Raw genomic sequence first — 19,598 nt, forward strand, 5'->3', positions numbered from 1 at the left:
CAAACAGGGCAGTTTTGAAAACAACATCGAATTTATCATATGTTTTAAAGGAAAAGCGAGCTATACATAATACAGATTCACAATTTCAAGTACAAACCTTTTCTGTTCTACTTCGTATATGCAAATGCTCATCTTATTGGGTGTTTAAGTTCAGAATTTGAATTTTGTTTTGTTTTCTTTAACTACATTCAGCAGCTGGTTTAACCTTGCTGCTGTCAGGTTTCCACATGAATAATGAGCTGCCTCAACAATGGTCCAGACAATGCTAGGAAAACAACAGGATCTACAGTGGTGGAAGAAAGGCAAACTGTTGTCACTTTCTTAGTGGATAAAGCACCTACCCAACATAGGGGACACACAGTAAGGTAGCCACCAAGAAGGGAATATAAACACACATGGCAAAAAAAGACGCATATAATTGTGTTTCTGCCTCAAAGGCTATACAGTACCTTACAAATACTACCTTCAGTAGCTGAGAGGCTAAAGGAACTAAATGTGTTATCTATAATGCCAAGGGAGAAAAGAATTGCACTTAAAATGTATTTTGGTTTATGGAAGGAAAATATGTAGCACTGTGTTGAAAAAACTTAGCTCTCTATCCCATAGACTTAACCTTCCTCAAGGAGAGAAACCTGATCCTGTCTTTCTTCTCCTTACTCTTCATAGACTGTTAGAGATGAAAAATACAGCCTAGTAGCCAGCAAGCCCCAAATTAAATAGGCAACTTTCAGTCATCAAAAATTTCCTTTCCTTTGGGCAGAACATCCTCAGTTTGATGGAGTTCAGATAGAAACAACCCTGTTGGGGGCAGAGCCAAGATGGCGGAGTAGAAACAGGACTTCTGTGAAGCTCCAGCTTCCACCTCCTCCAATACATGTAAAAAATGACTCTAAACAAATTTTAGAGCTACAGAACCCACAAAGTGACAGAGAGAAACAAATCTCCTGCTGAAGGAAGCCCAGCAGGCTGGCAGGAAGGGTCCATTGCAGCATGCTTGGAACCCAGCACAGTCCTGACTGAGCCATGGTTTTAGCCCCAGGACAGCCCCTGACCAGCAGTTGCAGCTGATGCAAACTTCACGAGAGTAAATCACCAGCAGCTGTAGAGGTTTCCAATCCACAAATGCCAAATTCAAAGCAAAAGATCAGTGTGGAACTCTTCTGGGAGCAGGGGGAGCACAGTCCTGCTGCTGCCCCCAAAGCAAGAAGCAGGGGAGGCACGGTGGCTTTAGCTGCTGCCCATGGCTGCTCCCAGTGCTCCTGGCCTGAAGATTGTAGGGGCAGGAAGACACCATTCAGAAGGGAAGCGCTTTTGATTTGAACTGCTTGGATCCGGATTGCAGTCTTGGGTGGTGGTCCTGGAGTGTGTGACCAGTGAGGCAGAGCATGTGGGGGCTGTAGAGAGGGTGCCCTCCTAATAGCTCCGGCAGCTACAAAACCCCAGTGATTTGGGACATAGCTCTCTCCATTCTGGAAGCAGAGTTCTACCATGGCAAAGAGCTCAAAAGTCAAGTAGTTGGCTGCCAATATGAGCAAGCAACGGAAGCACAAACAGATGATAGAATCCTTTTTTGGGGACAAAAAGGAACAAGGCATGGAGCAGGAGGAAGACAGTGAAGTCAGAACTCCTACATCAAAAACCTCCAAGAAAAATATGAATTGATTACAGGCTATGGAGGAGCTCAAGAAGGATTTTGAAAATCAAGTAAGAGAAGTGGAGAAAATAATGGGAAGAGAAATGAGAATGATGCAAGAAAATCATGAAAAGTGAGTCAACAGCCTGCTAAAGGAGACACAAAAATACACTGAAGAAAATAATACCTTAAAAAATAGACTAACTCAAATGGCAAAAGAGGCCCAAAAAGCCAATGAGGAAAAGAATGTTTTAAAAAGCCAAATTTTGCCAGATGGAAAAGGAATTTCAAAAAGTCACTGAAGAGAATAACTCCTTCAAAATTAGATTGGAGCAATTGGAAGCTAATGACTTTATGAGAAATCAAGATACTATAAAACAGATCCAAACAAATGAAAAAATTGAAGGCAATGTGAAATATCTCATTGGAAAAACCACTGACCTGGAAAATAGATCCAGGAGAGAGAATTTAAAAATTACTAGTCTACCCGAAAGCCATGATCAAGACACCATCTTTCAAGAAATTATCAAGCAAAATTGCCCTGATATTCTAGAACTAGAGAGCAAAATAGAAATTGAAAGAATTCACCAATCACCTCTTAAAAAGATCCCAAAATGAAAACTCCTAGGAATATTATAGCCAAATTCCAGAGTTCCCAGGTCAAGGAGAAAATACTGCAAGCCATCAGGAAGAAACAATTTGAGCATTGTGAAAACACAATCAGGATAACACAAGACCTAGCAGCTTCTATATTAAGGGATTGAAGGGCTTAGAAAATGATATTCCAGAGGTCAAAGGAGCTAGGACTAAAACCAAGAATCACCTACCCAGCAAAATTGAGTATAATGCTACAGGGAAATATATGGTCATTCAATGAAATAGAGGACTTTCAAGTATTCTTGATGAAAAAACCAGAGCTGAACAGAAAATTTGACTTTCAGATACAAGAAGCAAGAGAAGCTTGAGAAGGTAAACAGGGAAAAGAAATAATAAAGAACTTATTAAAGTTGAACTATTTACATTCCTACATGGAAAAATGATAATTATAACTCATAAGATTTTACTCAGTATGAGGATAGCTGAAGGTAATATATATATACATATTTACATATATGTATGTATAGGATGATGTGTGTATATATAAATATATATGTGAGTGTGGGCATTTGTATGTTCATGTATACATAGACAGAGGACACAGGATGAGTTGAATATGAAGGGATGATATCTAAAAAATAAAATTAAGAGGTAAGAGAGGAATTTATTGGGAGAAGAAGAAAGGGAGCTATAGATTAGTGTAAATTATCTCATATAAAAGAAGCAAGAGAAAACTGTTACAATGGAGGGGAAGAGCAGGAAGATGAAAGGCAATAGGACAACCTGATTCCCATTGAATTTGGCCTAAGGAGGGAATAGCATACACACTCAATTGGGTATCTTACCCTAAAAGATAATAGGGGGGTAGGGGATAAGAGGGGGGAGGAAAGAAGGGAGGGCAGATTGGGGGAGAGGATAGCTAGAAGCAAAAATTTTTGAAAAGGGAAAGGGTCAAAGGAGAAAATAGAATAAGAGGGGGTGGGATAGGATGGAGGGAAATATAGTTAGTCTTTCACAATATAACTACTATGGAAATGATTTGGGTAACTACACATGTACAATCTATATTGAAATGCTTATCATCCCAGTGGGGGTGGGTAAGGAGGGAAGAGGGAAAAAAAATCTGGAACTCAAAGTTTTAAAAACAAATGTTTAAAAATTGCTTTTTTACATGCAACTGGGAAATAAGATATACAGATACTGCGGTATAGAAACCCATCTTGCCCCACTAGAAAGTTAGGGGGGGGTGAAGGGGGAAGATATAAGAGAGAACAGATTGGGGGAAGGGGCATTCAGTAGGCTTGCTATTTTGGGGTGGGCGTAGGGAAAGACAAGGAGAGAAAAAATTGTAACTCAAAATCTTGTGGAAATGAATGTTGAAAACTAAAAATAAATAAACTAAAAATTTGAAAAAGAAAAAAAATATAGCCTAGCTCAACTCTCTCTTTTTACAGATAAGGAAACTGAGGCTCAGAGCAACAAAATGGAGTTAAGGTGACATCTCTGGTGGCAAATCCAGTACTGAACTAGAATATGGATCTCCTAAGACTTAATTCAACTATACCAGGCTATCTCCTAATCCCTTCAACCCTAATTCTGAACTGTGTGATGACTTTTCCTAATCTCTAAACCATTGTCATCATTTCCAGATGCCTTGATTTCAGCATCCATTACCTCCTTCTTCATTTACCCATAGCATCTTTAATATAATAATAATGATAATAACAATGATGATGGTAATAACAACTAGTATTCATATTGTACCTATGTGCCATACTATTATTTCATTTGATTCTCATTTATTTAGTATTATCTCATCATGAATAAGATGTTTAATATTTAATTAATGATTAATAATATTTAACTTAATGAGATAACTGATTTAATATTATTTCATTTTATTATGTATACAGTGCCTAGTACACAACAGGTGCTTAATGAATGCCTGTTCCCCTCTTTCCCTTCTCCCTTTGCCAACATAGTCTTGATTGTATGGTGGGAATTTTATTCATAAGTAGGAGGAATGCAAAAGTAAATACAAATATAGTAACATTAAAGAGACATAGTTTGGAGTCATGTCTAGAGAGTGAGCCTTGAAGTCAGGAAGACGGTTATAGAAGTCTTTTCTCCGACACATACTGGCTCAAAGCACCACACAACTAAGATTAAAAATCATGGTTGAGTTGCTGATCTTCAATGGCAGAAAAAATTTCAATTTGGAAGTTCCCCACACAATGAAATCACAAATCCAGGCCTTACATTATTACTGCTACTAACACTACTACTAGTGATAGTATGAGTACAACTAAGGGGCACCTGGAATCAACATTCAGCAAAAGGATATGTTCTCTTTTCAAAGAAAGGATAATGATACTTTATATTAAACACCAGGCAGCACTGTTAGCCATTAACCTGATCCTGTTCAACAGGATAAATCAGGAGCAGGGAAAACCATGCTCACCCTCACAGTTCAGTCATTCAAGTTCACTAATTTAAAAATCTTGCAGAAGTACTAAGGTCTCTACAATTAGTACAGGGTGGATGATTTTCTATTCCTTAGCTCCACCTCTCTTGGAGTAATATCATCAATCTTGGGGGTAAAATCACAATGAATTGCCCAAACAGAATTGCCTATCTTATTTCAAAACCCTGCCTTTTTCCTCAACTTAGTGTATTTCATTAAGCTCTAGTCACCTGACCTTGGCATAATGGAGTCAATATTCCATAGCAACAGACAGAACATACTTAAAATACTTTACTCTCCGGAGAGAATCAGTAAAGACAATAAAACTGTACACGGTATATATATATATATATATATAAAACATCTACCACATGGCTTGAGTATCCTCTTCTCCTGCTATAATCAGGAAGCCCCCAAGCAGTATATGAGTCATTTTCCATGGGTCATTCCAAACCCAGGAGTTCTAGAGAAGAGACAGTTTGACATCCTAATTTGCCATGGCTATTCCAACTATGAGCATTCAAAGAAGATTCAAAGGTATGGCACAGTTTCCGGCTGATGTCCTTCTCAAACTGTCCAATAATGCTAGTCATTAGATGAAGACTCAGAATCCTAGCCGCTGGTCTTGGTTGATCCCAGAGACCAAGGGCATGGACTCCATTCTGAGTTCAGGACACAGTACAGACTCTCAGGGCTTTTCCATCCAGTTTCCTTTTGCTGATAGAGACCTCCAACTGCCTCTCCCACAATCAGTTCATCATTTAGGGAACAAGGAAAATGGACTCAATGGCATGACCCAGAAGGGGAAGCCTTCCATAGACATTCTACCCTGGCCTTCCCATGACTTTGAGACCAGTTCCAGTCATGTAACTGGCCAGGAGGAACACCATTCTTCTCCCCATCCCTCTGACTTTGGTCCACAGCAATTGCCTCTTGGTTGCCATATCTCATCACTTCTCTTTTTCTCCTTACCAAGCAGTGAAAGCCCAGCCACTTACTGGAGAGAGGAAGAGGCTGATAAGCTGCTCTACAGTGTTGTGTCTACTAAGCTCATAGAAACACCACACATTTTGAGCATCTTGTCCTACTGGACAAAGGGGTGGACTGGGTGTGTCTTTCTTTACACATGTACAAGCAAAAATGAGTAGTAATCTGCATCATTGAGAAGAAATATATTGATGAGGCAACAGTTCCAACGAAGAATTAGTAGACAAAGGGTAAATATAGTTTTTGCCTAGATCTGTTGGCAATCAAAAAATTACAACTGTGAGGAAAAGGATTCATACATAGTGCTTTGAAGTCCTCAGAAGAATGATATTATAGGAGATCCAAATGTTTCTAGTTGGAGTCTGCTCAGAGATCTACCAAGACTCCTCATTTTGAGAGGACAGAGAAGAAAGGAGAAGTCACAGGAAAGAGAAAAGGTAAGAATGGGGGGGGGAGGGAGATTTACCTCTGTCATAATTATCTTCTTTAACTGCTTTTTCCTGAAGTTTCTGAAGCTTCAACATCAAGGATTTTATCTAAATCAGTTTGAGAGAAAAGAAAAACTAAAATTACAATACTATTCAGACACTCAGGTTCTTTCTCCCCTTTTTTAAGCTGGAACAATTTGGAAATTGTGCTCTTCTCCTTTTAAAAATAACCAGACATACATATTTCACGTGCCAACTGTAAAATGCATGAGCTTTCCCAGAAAAAAAATAATGCTAAGAAAAAGTGTAACTTGAGTATAAAATCCACAGAAAGAGTTAGAAAGTTATTTTAAACAAAAACATCACATTGAGGCCTTATCTGCAAGGGAAAAATGCATAATGAAAAGGAATGCTAATTTCCTGACCAAATGTTCTCTGTTCTAAAAATCACATTAAAGTTATGAATGTAAACACACCAGAGAGGGAAGAAACACAAGAGCAGAGGTTCTTATTGGTACTTAAGCTGAGGCACAGAAGGCTTCCTTGAAGACAGATTAGGAGCTCACTAGAAGACCTTGCATAGACCTTTACATTATATAATATTTTTCCAAATCTTAAAAAAAGATTAATTATGTTCTATTCAACATCTAGAGACAGGATGCTAGTGATCTAAGCATTTATTGTTGGAACATTCATTTCTAATTGTCTTTTTTTCTCAATTTTGGCAAAACAGTTTCATGAAAGAGCAGGAAGGAGGCTTCTATGTTGGCCTTGGCTCTGCCAGTGGATGGGCTTGGGCTTACCACTTGAACTCTTTGTCTCTCAGATTGTCCATTTATGAAATGTGACGAACACCAGCCCCACTCCACATAAATAGGTATCTTGTGAAAATAAATGATAGTGGCGTGACTAGGTGGTGCACTGAATAGAGCACCAGCCCTGGAGTCAGGAGGACCTGAGTTCAAATTCAACCTCAGACACTTAACACTTACTAGCTGTGTGACCTTGGGCAAGTCACTTAACCTCAAATGCCTTGTCCTCCCCCAAAAAATGTAAATAAATGATATAATGTCTGTGTTTGTTCTTCAGGTCCTATTGAAACCCAAGGAATTATCATCATTGTTAGCCCTACATACTTATGTTCTAGAAACATGTGGAAACATCTGAGGAAATTCAAGTATAGAAAGGGTGGAGGATTCCCCTAATTACACAGAAAGTCATTCAGAATAATTTTTTCACTGCAAAAGCATGCCACCTCTAACTCTCCCAATAAGAACCTATACAGTAAAAGACCACTGAAAGGAAACCCCGAGTATAATTATGCAGAGAGAGCAGATAATGAAACAGGCTTCTCTCTGCTCTACGGAAAAATGAGAGGCTGCTGTGAACTGTCAGGAAACTCCAGGTGGATGATCCTCATTTTACCATCCTTCCATCAATGACAGAATGTTATGTGCAAAGCCAGACTCGGCTGCTGTGTATTGCCTGTTTTTACTTGTTTTTGTCATTAAAAAAAAGGATTCATTTCCGAGGAGGAGTTCTATACAGAAATGATTGTCATATAAAAAATAAAAGACATCAGTAAGTCTTTTAATTAAAAGAACCTTTACAAAAGTATTCTCTAACTCTGTATTTGAATTTTTATTTCTTTTTGTAAGGCAAAGCTAACAATTGAGGTTCCCCAATCATTAGTGGAAAGGAGAAAGAGGGAGGGAAGGAGAGGGAAAGGAAGACAGGGAAAGGGAAAGAGCAACTTAGTGATGTTTTGGGCCTAAAACCACACCTCCATGTAGCCCTTCCTTGGGCTATTTCCCAGTGAACTCTGGGTAAAATACCTGTGCAGTAGATACTAAAAGTGCATGTTCTTTTAAGAATTGACCACTCCTTAACCACTCCCTAATCCCACCCTGAAATCACCTAGTTAGCATATTTGGCACATGTTTTACTACAGAATATTCTATATAAACTTTAACTGTACCCCTATAAGGTTGCAAGTTCCCTAAGAACTCTTGTTTGCTGAAAAGTGTAACAAAAAACTTTTTCCACCTTCACTTAAAGAATGCTAGAGTGTGCAAATTCATTCCAGATGCCCCGATCCTGTCAGGGACCTTCAGTCTTGGGGTTCCTGGACTTCCTCAAACCTCATCAGTTGGACTCAGGGTCAAGTAAGACCTAGGTTCAAATCCAGCCTCTGACACTTCCTAGCTGTGTAACCCTGGGCAAGTTACTTATCTACTCTGAGGCTCCTTTCCTACATCCATAAAATATGGGGTAATGATACCAACAATTTCACTGTGTTGCTGTTAAGTCTCTCAAATGAGACCATGAATGTAAAGTGTTTTGTAGACCTTCAAGTGCTATATCAAGGTCAACTATTATTATCCACATATCCCAATATGATACTGGATATTACTTAATATTATATTCCCAAGATAAATATGCCTATCCAAGAAGAAGGGTAAGGAGGATTTAATAATTAGAACACACTATGAAATAAAGTCGCTGCCTCTATATAATATTAGATATTGATTAATATTATATTCCCAAGATAAACATACCTATCCAACAGGAAGGATGAGGAGAATTTAATAATTAGAAGAGATCATAGGGGAAAAAGTCACTGCTCTCTGCAAAAAGCTATTACAAAGCATATACAAGCCACCATTCCGTTCCAAAGGAATCTTATGTGCATCAGTGGACAGAATAAAGGTCAAATTAGCTGGGGGGAGGGGGGTGACTTTTTGTTTATTTTCTTTGGGGACAAATTCTGAATCTCAAAAAGTCCTTTCTGAACAACTCTTCTAAGACAAGGGCATTGAAACACAGTAGCTTACCACTCCTGCCAGCTCTGGCAAGCATCCTAGCACCTCGGGCATCTTATTTGACCAGGCTGCTTGGTAAAGGCTGTTAAGTGAGACAGACAAGTAATAAAGCGGATCTGTCTCTCTTCCTTATCTTTCTGCCGATGTGCTCAATAAAGTCAGGCAGAGGCGGGAGACTGGCAACAACTTCAGAGGACAAGAGCAGGAATGTTCATCGTGGTTCTGCCCCGTCCTTGCTGCGTGCTAAAAATGATTTCCATTTTCTGGGTCTCATTTATCTCAGCTTTAAATGGGAATAACAATAATCCATCATAGAGTTGTGAAATGAAGAAAAAAGAAAGCAGATAAAAGCTTACTGTAAGGCATCCTCACAAGTAATTGCTGCAGAAAGACTCATAATCAAATCTTAATAGTAAACAGGCAAGAGGAGAGAATTTCCCCATAACTTGAGAAGGTTTTGTTTTGTTTTGTTGTTTAATTGGGGGTGAGGGCAATCTGTACCTGTGATTTCCTCAGAAGAGGGAACTGCCAACGTGGAAATTCATTCTATTAATGCAGATCAACAATTTTGTAACTTAGGGTCTTAGAGAGAGCTGCCTGAGGTACTAAGGTTAAATGACTTTGCTCATATATTGAACCCAGATATTCCTGAATCCCAGACTAGCCCTTTAATCATGACTCCACATTGTGTCTTATTACTTCTGTGTTTATTTGTTGGCCCTTATGAGTGAATGTCCTTCCTCACACTAAACACATAAAATCAAGATCGTGGCAGAATTTGAGCCTTCCTGACTCCCAGGCTTACTGACTCTCTATCCACTCTACCATGCAAACTTTCAAAAAGTCTAACTGTAGCTCCTTTCAAGGAGGTTAAATTGTGAGTGGCTTAGCAGTATTTGGCCATTTAAGTTATAATCTACTCATTTTAAAAATTTATATCTGAAGGGGGAGAGATATGGTAGGGGCAAAGGAGAAATATGACCGTGCGTTGTATTAACCTTACATATGTTTCTAAACTAAATTGAACCAAGTACTAAATTAGAGGTGAATTAAAGCAGCTCCATGGACACTGCTGTTCCAAACTAGGCTGCCACCCCAGCACACACACATTCATTCATTCTCTCTTTCTCTCTCTCTCTCTCTCTCTCTCTCTCTCTCTCTCTCTCTCTCTCTCTCTCTCTCTTTCTCTCCCCCCCCCCCCCTTTATCCCCCTTCACCCTCTAATCCAAAATGCTAACTTAATGCCATTAGCCCTGTTACTCCTCCAAGGGCCCAAATTTGCTTAGAGGCTTCACAACCTCTGTTTATCAAAAGCTCTCTGTATTCAGTGTGATGTGATCCATATCCCAGTAAGAGGATTGGAAAAGAAGGGGAAATCTGGCTGATGTCACCAGCCTTCCTCATGCCAAATCTCATAGTCTTGAGCAGAGTTGTTGCCAAGGTAAGTTTTTTGTTTGGTTGGAAGACAGGATTTGTTGTCGGGCAAGAGGGATAAGGGCGGGGGGCGGGGGGGAGGGAAAAGGAAGCGGAGGATGAGGAAAGAGGCTGTCAGAAACAATGGAAATATTCTTACTTTTCCCTCACTTTGTCAGCACTTGAACGGGCAGCAACACTTTTTTTAAATCATTCACTTGTCTTTGAAAATAGTATTGTTGTTGTTTTAATTGGCATTTTAAAAGGAAAAATCAAGCCACACAGTCCGTTGAAATTTCATTCATTTGTATAACTGGCTCCCAGATCAAACTTTTAATATCTGTGTGCTCAACCCAAATGCCTATCAAGTCAATAATCTGTAGCACATTTCCATAGTTGCAGAACCAAGCCACAGTCAACATTTTCCCTCTGGTGAGAAGGAGGCTTCTGGCTCCCTGACCATCTGACCATGGAGATCAAAGCAGGCAGGGAATGGGGCCAGGATGTTGGCGGTTGAGTTGGACAACTGAAAGCAAAATAGGGAGGACTTTTTAGGAATACCAATAACCCCCCTCTCCTACTGCTTCCCCATTCAGTTAACATTTATTTAGCATCCACCCTGTATAAAACACTGTTTTCAGACACTTTCACCTAATACATGATGTGTACAGTCAGCGGAACTGGGTTCAAGTTTTAACTATCACTTCCTACCAGACTGATCATAGGAAAGTCATTTAGCTTCTCTGGGCCTTAGTTTCCTCATCTGTAGTGCTGGAGTTGGGCTAGATCAAGGGTTCTCAAACTAGAATGTAAACTTGAGGGAGGGGGGTTGGTTAATATTTTGATAACTATATTTAAATATAATTAGGGGTTTTTTGGTAATCCTAAGTATTGTATTGTGTGCATTTAAAGACATTCTAAGAGGTTCATAGGCCTCAACAAAATGTCAAAGAAGTCCACGACACAAAAACTAGACTATATCATTTCTAAGGTCCCTTCCAGCTTTATATCCTGTTATTCAAATCCAACACTACAGATTATGTCTATATGTGCATACATAAAACACACACACACGCAATTGCTTTTCTCGTAAACAAAATACATAATTCTTCAAAAAGGGCAAGCCCCTCATCTTACTAGCTGATTTCTCCAGGAACATTCCAATTAAGAGATATCTATCCGTAGCCTCTGAAAGATGTATCAACCAAGCATGCTAAATATTATGCCATTCCAAAGTGCCAATACAACATACCTACATACCTTCCTAATATTGGGAAAATAATGTTGTCACAGTAATATTTTCATACAGTTCTGACCATACTTAATGGATACTCCCCTATTTAATTAACTTGAATGGGCTTCCTATTGCCTCTAGGACCAAATATAAACTACTCTGGCTTTGAAAGCCCTGTACAACCTGACCTCAATCTACTTTTTGAGGCCTTATGATACATTCTATATACATTAGACATTAGACATTCTACAGTCTGGCCAAATTGCCTATCTTATGGCTCCTCATGCACAAAATTCCATCTCCTATCTTGGTTTGCCTTCAATTTTTCAAAGAGGACCAGTGACATCATGGGTTATGTCCTGACTTGCCTATGAATTGGATTTAAGTAAGGCAGAGCTGCACAAAGTCATCAGCCTGACTCTCTCTTCCAGAGTCATCGAAATTCAGTGGCTGGACAAAAAGTCAAGACAACTGGCCCCAGATGTGGCTGACCTTACAGTCTTTGATGCCTAAAGCTTTAAGTGCTCCCCAGCACCTCCTTCATGGCTGTTGGAACAAATTGTTCTCATCCACCCATTCCATCCACATGCTTGGGTAGACAACTCACTGATGAGGTCTGAGGGCTGTTGGTCACCTTCAACCTGATTTAGCCCATCTGCCAAGACAATTTTATCAGGGTGTGGCCACTGTACATGCTATTTCTTGGAGTCACAAGTGAGAGTTGGATGAAAGATCTACACCAAAAGTAGAGAAGCAGCTCTGGAAAGGGCTCAGCAAGCCTTCACACCAGAGGTGCTAGTCCCCCTTGAATATCCCATATGCCCCATCCTTTCTTGGTACCTTTGCATTAGCTACACTTGGTCACTGGAATACATTCCTTCCATCATGTCCATTTCCCAGAATCTCCATTTTTCTTCAAGGCTCAGCTCAAGCATCATCTTCTACATGGATCCTAACTATTAGAATCCTCCTTCCCCACACTCACAACATGCAAATTTTTCATATACTTTTTTTTTATTCACACGTGGTCTACCCCAATATAACGAAAGCTACTTAAGAAATATTTTGGTTTTGTCTTTATATCTTCAGTGCCTATCACATAGAAGTAGAGACTGGACCTGTCAGTCCTGAGTCTCTCACCCTTTTAGCAGATGCAATACAATGCTCTTTTCATTAAACCATGTGGAGAAAATAGATGTGAAGGCCCTTAGAAAAAGTTAAGGAGTTACACCAGCACAAGGTGCCATCACCATCACCATCACCATCACCATCATCATTAATTACTAGCATCATGATTATCTCATCTTTTTTTTCCAATAGGGTTCAGATAAAAACGTTCCTGAGACACGTCTCAGGTATTTTTTAATATTTAATATTAAATAGAAAAAAGAACTGTTTTATAGTCTGATAACAGTGTTAGGATGTAAACTCATACCCTGTAGGATGAATGAAAGCATCTTCAAGTGTGTCTCCAGTAACCCACAGGACAATAGGGATGATATGTACATCATTCTGTTCCTGTACAAGATGATCTCCCCTGCTGGGTCTCTATATTTTTAAAAGCTGTCATTTCCTGTAGTTAGTCTGATAAGATCTATTTAAATTCTTTATGGATCAAAAATATCTGTGCAACAGTTTGGTCCGTGATGGTAGTCCAGTTCATAAGTCTAGCTCTCCAGACTATTTCAAGGTATTTCTGGGATGAGAATTTATCTTCTGTCATTCCAAGAAAAAGAATGACCTTCAGATATATAATTCTGGCCACCTGGTTATATCTTGCTAACTATTCAGTAGGTGATAAATTTTTTATATTCTTGCTCATTTTCTACCATTTCCTTACATAATCTACATTTATCATTAAATTACTCTTATATATTTATATATAAATGTATTTATTATAAATATGTTAATAGAGAAATAAAATTATTCTTATTTATAGTTATATATAAAATCTTGCATATGTTATATTTATCTACATACATTAGATATTATATATGTAAGATCATACAGATGTATCATTTGTAATTATATATGCTCTTATATAAATTATGAAATTACTCAGTATAACTGATCTACTAGACAGATTATGTTGAATTCAAAAAGGGTTTTTTTTAAAATTTCACTATATCGCCTATTCAAAGTCATTTGAGACATCGGTATTGTTTTGATCTATTCCATTATTAACTAGACTTTCTGGAGTTGGCAGTTAGTACAGATTTTCAATGACCTCAGGTTCTTTAACTTTTCCCTCTTCAGATTTTAATATCTCTTCAATTTCATCTCCTGTTTTGTTCAATCAAGGCTTAATTATCCCTTACAATTGCCATTCATTGGCCAGTAATACTTTGTTGTGTGACTTGAAGCAGAAGATATTATTGGTAGAAAGAAGCATGAAGCTCTTCCCTAAAACTGGCAATATTCCCTAAAACTGATCTGTTTCTAATTTGGTTATGATATATAGTACCTTTGTATAATGAAAGTATTCATATCTACAGTCCATTCATGCACAGGGTTTGCTTATTTTTAATGGTCAGGGCCATATGCATTAAGTTATTTCCAGCAGGTGGTGTATTGACATTTTTAATAAGTTCCATTACAGCTTGCCTTCTTGTCATACAAGACTGTGAAAGAACATTATCTACTGTACCATTCTCCACTCTACCATTATCACAACAGTTGTAAGACCAGACTGCAAACCAATGCCAATCTGTTTATTTCTTTGGCACTTGGGAGCAGTTGCATCACACTGACCAGAACGTTAACTGAATCATCAGGACCCAAATTGTCAGTATTTCCAGGTTCTAATCAGGCTGTTCTTGACTGAACCTCACTTAGTCCAGTTTCCTGTGAGTATAGGATGGATATTGGAACAAAACGAGACATTTGAAAATTCTTCAACAATTAAGAAAAGACTTACTTATCTATAGCAGGAAAAGGACATTCAACAAGAATAGTCTTTGAGGCTACCTTGATTTGATTTTTGCAGTGATACTCTATTGCTTGATTTGTCCATCATTTTTTACCAGTAAAGTAGAGAGGGTACCTGGAGCTCTTTGTGGGTGTTTTGTATTCAATCAATGAGGAATTGAAGTCAACATCCTGAGCCTTCAGTTCCCTGAGTCAACCAAGTCTCCAAAATGACATCTTTTTAAGGAAAAACTTGCCTAATTTGCATGGGGGGAGGAGTTAGGATATTGCTTCTACCACTCTTTAGTCCTTGGTGGTAAGGTCTTCTAAACTATAAATAAACTATCTATATTTTTATTTATTTTGCTAAACATTTCCCAATTTTATTTTAGTCTGTTTCAGGCAGCACAAGACTCTGAGGGAGTGTCTCCTCTTTATTTGGTAGGGGATGGTTAAACACTTTCAATTATCTCTTGTCACTTAAAAGTAACCCCCCTCCCAACAATGCCACCATACAATTATCATTAGGTATTGTTCAGAGCAATATGAAAAGACCAATCAGTTTTATAATACAGTAAGCTATAGGCTACCTTGGACTTGCCTTTTGCCACTATGACCAGGAGCTGCTCAGCTTCTGGAGCCTGTATCTGCACCCACGAATCCCCTAACCAACTCTTCTGGAGCTCTCATCTGTGCTGTTGCCAGCATTACTAAAGCCCAGTACTCATTCTGCCAGAATCAATCACTAAGTCCCTGTGCCCGGGCATGACAAGTGCCCCTACTAGAACCTGAGTTCTTCTGCCCTACACTGGGAAAGCATTGTAGTAGGAATGGGCATTATCTTCAAATCTTTCATCTTTAAATCTATGACATCGTACAGTGTGGAGATTTTGATCTGTACCATTGGAAGGCATACCTGTCTCAATTTAACCTTAGATCTATCATATTAATAAAGTATTCTGCAGGGTGTCCCAAAAGTCTTTCTGCCATTTTAATCTCTCCAATTATTATTGGGACTTTGGGGGATATCCTGTGTAATACTTCAGTAATCTGGTAGATCTAAGATTAAATCAATATAAGTGTTCCCTGCAATCATTATTTAATAGCTTAGAGTAACTCTAAGCTATGAAAGTTTAAAGTGGCACTAAGACTTTTGGGACATCCTGTCTTAACAAGTTGGCTCATCTCACTCCAGTATCAGTCAGTCCTGCCTCCCCTCCCCTCTTCCAAAATGAGCTGGACCTAGAACACCCTGCAGGAAAGGAAGAATAAACAAGAGCTCAATTACAAGTACAAATCTGAGCAGATGAGGAGGAGGAAAGAGGAGAAAAGACAGGGATGGAGATAAAGAAATAGAAAATCAGTCATTCCCCTCCCTTGTAATCAGCCACAAATTGAACTGCTGAAATCTCTCAAAAGGACATAGCCAAGGCACAAAATCATTTTCTGTCTTTTTGCCCAGTAGGTTAATACATGCTTTGGTCTAACCATTGAGGGTTAGACCATCCCCACCTAACCACTGAGGGTTAGACCTTCCCCTAACTATCCCCACCCCCACCCTCTCCTCTTGCACAGACACGGATCAAGGAAACACCAACCTGCAGCATGGCCCGGTTACTCAGAAGGCAGTCCATCAGCACTGGCTCATATTTCTTGACCAGGGTATCCCAACTGTGATCACTTGCCATGATACTACTCTCATAGCCTGAGGTAACTGAAGAGTCTATGGAGGAGGAATCTGGGGAACAGGAGGTGGCTGCATCTGCATCCTTGAGAGAGAAAACCTCCTTCTGAGGCTGGATACTGCTGGCCAGGGGTGTGCCCAGAGGACCTTGGGCAGTCCTGCAATTGCAAGGCTGAGGGATGGGCCTCAGGGCCTCACAGGTTCCTGAACTGCCCTGCCTATTGACAGATTCATTCACATTGGTATTTTCTGCTTGTACCTCTGTGGGACTTTGACAAGGGGGCTCTACCTCCTTTGTGGGGAGGCAACCTTCAGCCTCTCCTCGCTCCCCAGCAGATCGTAGAGAAAGTCGTATAAAACTGAAACTTGAGTTAAAGACATCTTGAGGGCTAGGTGGGGTTGTAGGGGTCTGCTGGAGGCCTACTTGGTCATGGGAGTTGTTTGCTTCCTTCTGTACCACAGAGCCCTGAGTTCTGACACCTCCAGCCACCTCCCAAGGGGCCAGGGAGGTCTCAGGCCTACATGGGGGTAAAAAATTTTCCAAACAAACAGGGGCAGAGGGACCAGTAAAATCAGTTACACCATCAGTCAGTTTGGTATTTGATCCTGGCTGAGACCAGAAATTTCCTAGTATACTATGCCCTATGACTCTGCTTCCCTTGAGGATGGGATTCCCAGCTGAGGAGCTGAAACCCTGTCTTCTCAAATCAGAGTCTCCTGGTCTGGCCATGGTACAGGTCTTGAGTTCAGTCATTCTGTTGTCCTTGCCATGGCCCAGCTCCTTCAGGCTGAATGAAGAGTGAGCTGTAGAAGAAAGGCATTCTAGCCGTGGCCTGGTGTCTGCCCTCATATAGCCAGGCTTTCTTGCCAACCTCTTCTTCTGAAAGGAGCCAGTAGGCAGCAATTGGTCCTGCTTACCTGAAAAAGATGAAAGAAAATGACCCTGTCAATCCATTGGTCTTAGCTAAACTACTCTTGGTGAGGGTGAGGATCCCTTAAGCTTTGGGAAAAGATTTCAGAGGACAACCCACCCCCAAACATATCCCATACCTTGGTGCCACTGGCATAGATTAGATCCTAGAGTGCACAAATAAATATGAGCATTCTTACATTTTTATACTTTTACATAAACATTTTCTTAAACTCTTTGCTTCAGAACATGCAGAAATACCTATGTATATATTTTTAAAAGTTCTTATGCCCAGCAGAGGAAATGATCACACTGTTAGTTATGCCCCCAGTTCAACACAGGAACTCTAGCTGCCTGCCTGTAGTCCTTTCCCAGCTTGCAATAGAAATGGCAATGGGGGCAACTAGGTGGTCCAGTGAATAGAGCACTGGCCCTGGAGTCAGAAGGACCTGAGTTCAAATCTGCCCTCAGACACTTAACACTTACTAGCCACGTGATGTGACCTTGGGCAAGTCACTTAACCCTAATTGCCCTGCATTCCCTCCTCCAAAAAGCAAAAAAATACAAAATGTCAAGCAATAGCAACCAACTCATCTGAAGCTGAAAAATTAACATACTCATCAAACTGAAACTCATAGTTAAAGACCAGTGAACTAGTGATAGAAGTACATATGACCACCTGATTTATGTACATTGACTTTAATATTCACTGATGCCATTATAGAAGAGGCTTTCTTGAAAGGTTCTCTAACCTAGGGTTACGTTACCCTTTTACACTGTTTGTTATGCCCTACCTAAAGGTTTGGCTCTTCATACAGTGTTGGGGCAGGACTTGAAAGCCATAGAGCAGACACAAATTTTCAAGTCTTACATAATCACACTTTAGAAATTCAAATGAAATGGCCTAAAGTATTAAGTGAAAAGTTTGGAGCAGCAATAAAATGTAAGGTGATGGTAGCAAAGGTAGGGAATAGAGACTGGATTTATAATTTCATTGGTATAAGGAACTCTCAGAAAAGGAAACTCCTTCTTCCAATTAAAGACAATACCATATTTGCAGATTCCAATGTTAGAGTTTCCTAGAGCATAGAAAGGTTAAGATTCTTGACCAGAGTATAAGTGGTGAGATTTGAACTGAGGGCTTTCTAGTTTTAGAACCCAGAGTTCTACCTAGTAAGAAAGTAGTGGTGATAGTGGTGGTAGTGATATTGATAGTGACGGTGCTGGAGTTTCCCCTGAGAATGGTGATTGGTGATTGATTTGGTGATTGATTGGTGATGGCGGCAGTGGTGGTGGTGGTGGCAGTGGTGGTGATGGTGATGGTGATGGTGGTGGTGGTAGTGGTGGTGGTGAAGATGATGATGATGATGATGATGATGAGCTACAACATCCCCTCTAGTTCTAAATTCTATGCTTCTATGATGATTTGAAAGGCAGAAGGTGAAGGGTGGGCATTATCACATGGTAACTTGGTGTTGATAGAACTTCATAGAAACATAGAATTTAGGACTAGAAGGGATGTTGTAGCTCATCAAGTCTAACTATTTTATTTTATAAATTAGGAAACCAAGAGCAAATGAGTTTTAAAAATTATCAAAGGTCATAATAATTGATATGGATTATAATAGAATATAATCATGTAACAAGGAAAAATAAAGGTGGAGAAGAGAAACAAGTTTTTATATTAAGGGCCTACTGTGGGCCAGGGTTTACAAATGCTTTAATTTTATTCTGACAACAACCCTAGGAAATAGATACTATTATTATCCCTGTTTTACAGATGAAGGAACTGGGGAAAAGAGAGGCTAAGTGACTTGCCTAGCATCACACAACCAGTGTCTTAGGCCAAATTTGAACTCAGGTCTTGTTGACTCTAGGCTCAGAGCTCTTTCACTTAACTGTCTAAACAAGGAAACCAGGATTCAACCTAGTTCCTCTAATTCTAGATCCAAAGCTCCTTCCATTACCCTATTAACTAATCAGCAATATATTGAACACTATGTGTATTTTGGTAGTTTGGTGGCACAATGGATAGAAAGTCAACTCTGGAGTTAAAAGAATCTGAGTTCAAATCTGGCATCAGACACTTAGTAGATGTGTGACCCTGGACAAGTCACTTAACCCTGTCTGCCTTAGTTTCCTCATCTGTAAAATGAACAGGAAATGGCCAACTACTCCAGTATCTTTGCCAAAAAAAAAATGAGATCATGAAGAGTTGGACATGACTGAAACAAGTGAATAATGAACTAACAGGTAAAACGTTGTGCTAAGTGCTATGCAGAATATCAAAGGCATAAATAACAAATACAACAAATATGTTTTAAGTCTCTACTATGTACAGAGCACTGTGCTAGGTGTTGGGGATAATTAATTAGTAAGAATCCTTTGATCTCCTGTTATATATGCCATGAACTGATCAACTAATCAAGAGTCTGGAGAAAGAAAGATAAAAATGAAAACAGTCCTTGATATCAAGGAGCTAAAATCTCTCTCTCTCTCTCTCTCTCTCTCTCTCTCTC

At 39.5% G+C, this 19,598-nt stretch overlaps 1 protein-coding gene across 1 annotated transcript in view; it reads right to left on the reverse strand.

Moving 5' to 3' along the window:
- The window catches only part of DISC1 (DISC1 scaffold protein), a 555,671-nt gene that overhangs the window by 462,369 nt on the left and 73,704 nt on the right, over nt 1-19,598 (reverse strand). Inside the window, exons 2-3 of the mRNA XM_069064870.1 lie at nt 16,084-17,087; nt 6,148-6,217 (exon numbers count right to left, since the gene is read on the reverse strand). Of these exons, the coding sequence (XP_068920971.1) occupies nt 6,148-6,217; nt 16,084-17,087 (1,074 nt within the window). The remainder of the gene's footprint in view (nt 1-6,147; nt 6,218-16,083; nt 17,088-19,598) is intronic.

The sequence above is a fragment of the Petaurus breviceps genome, unplaced genomic scaffold (genome assembly GCF_028583685.1).
Source record: "Petaurus breviceps papuanus isolate PSGF00001 unplaced genomic scaffold, PetGlider_PUasm1.0 90650, whole genome shotgun sequence".
Classification (NCBI taxonomy): Eukaryota; Metazoa; Chordata; class Mammalia; order Diprotodontia; family Petauridae; genus Petaurus; species Petaurus breviceps.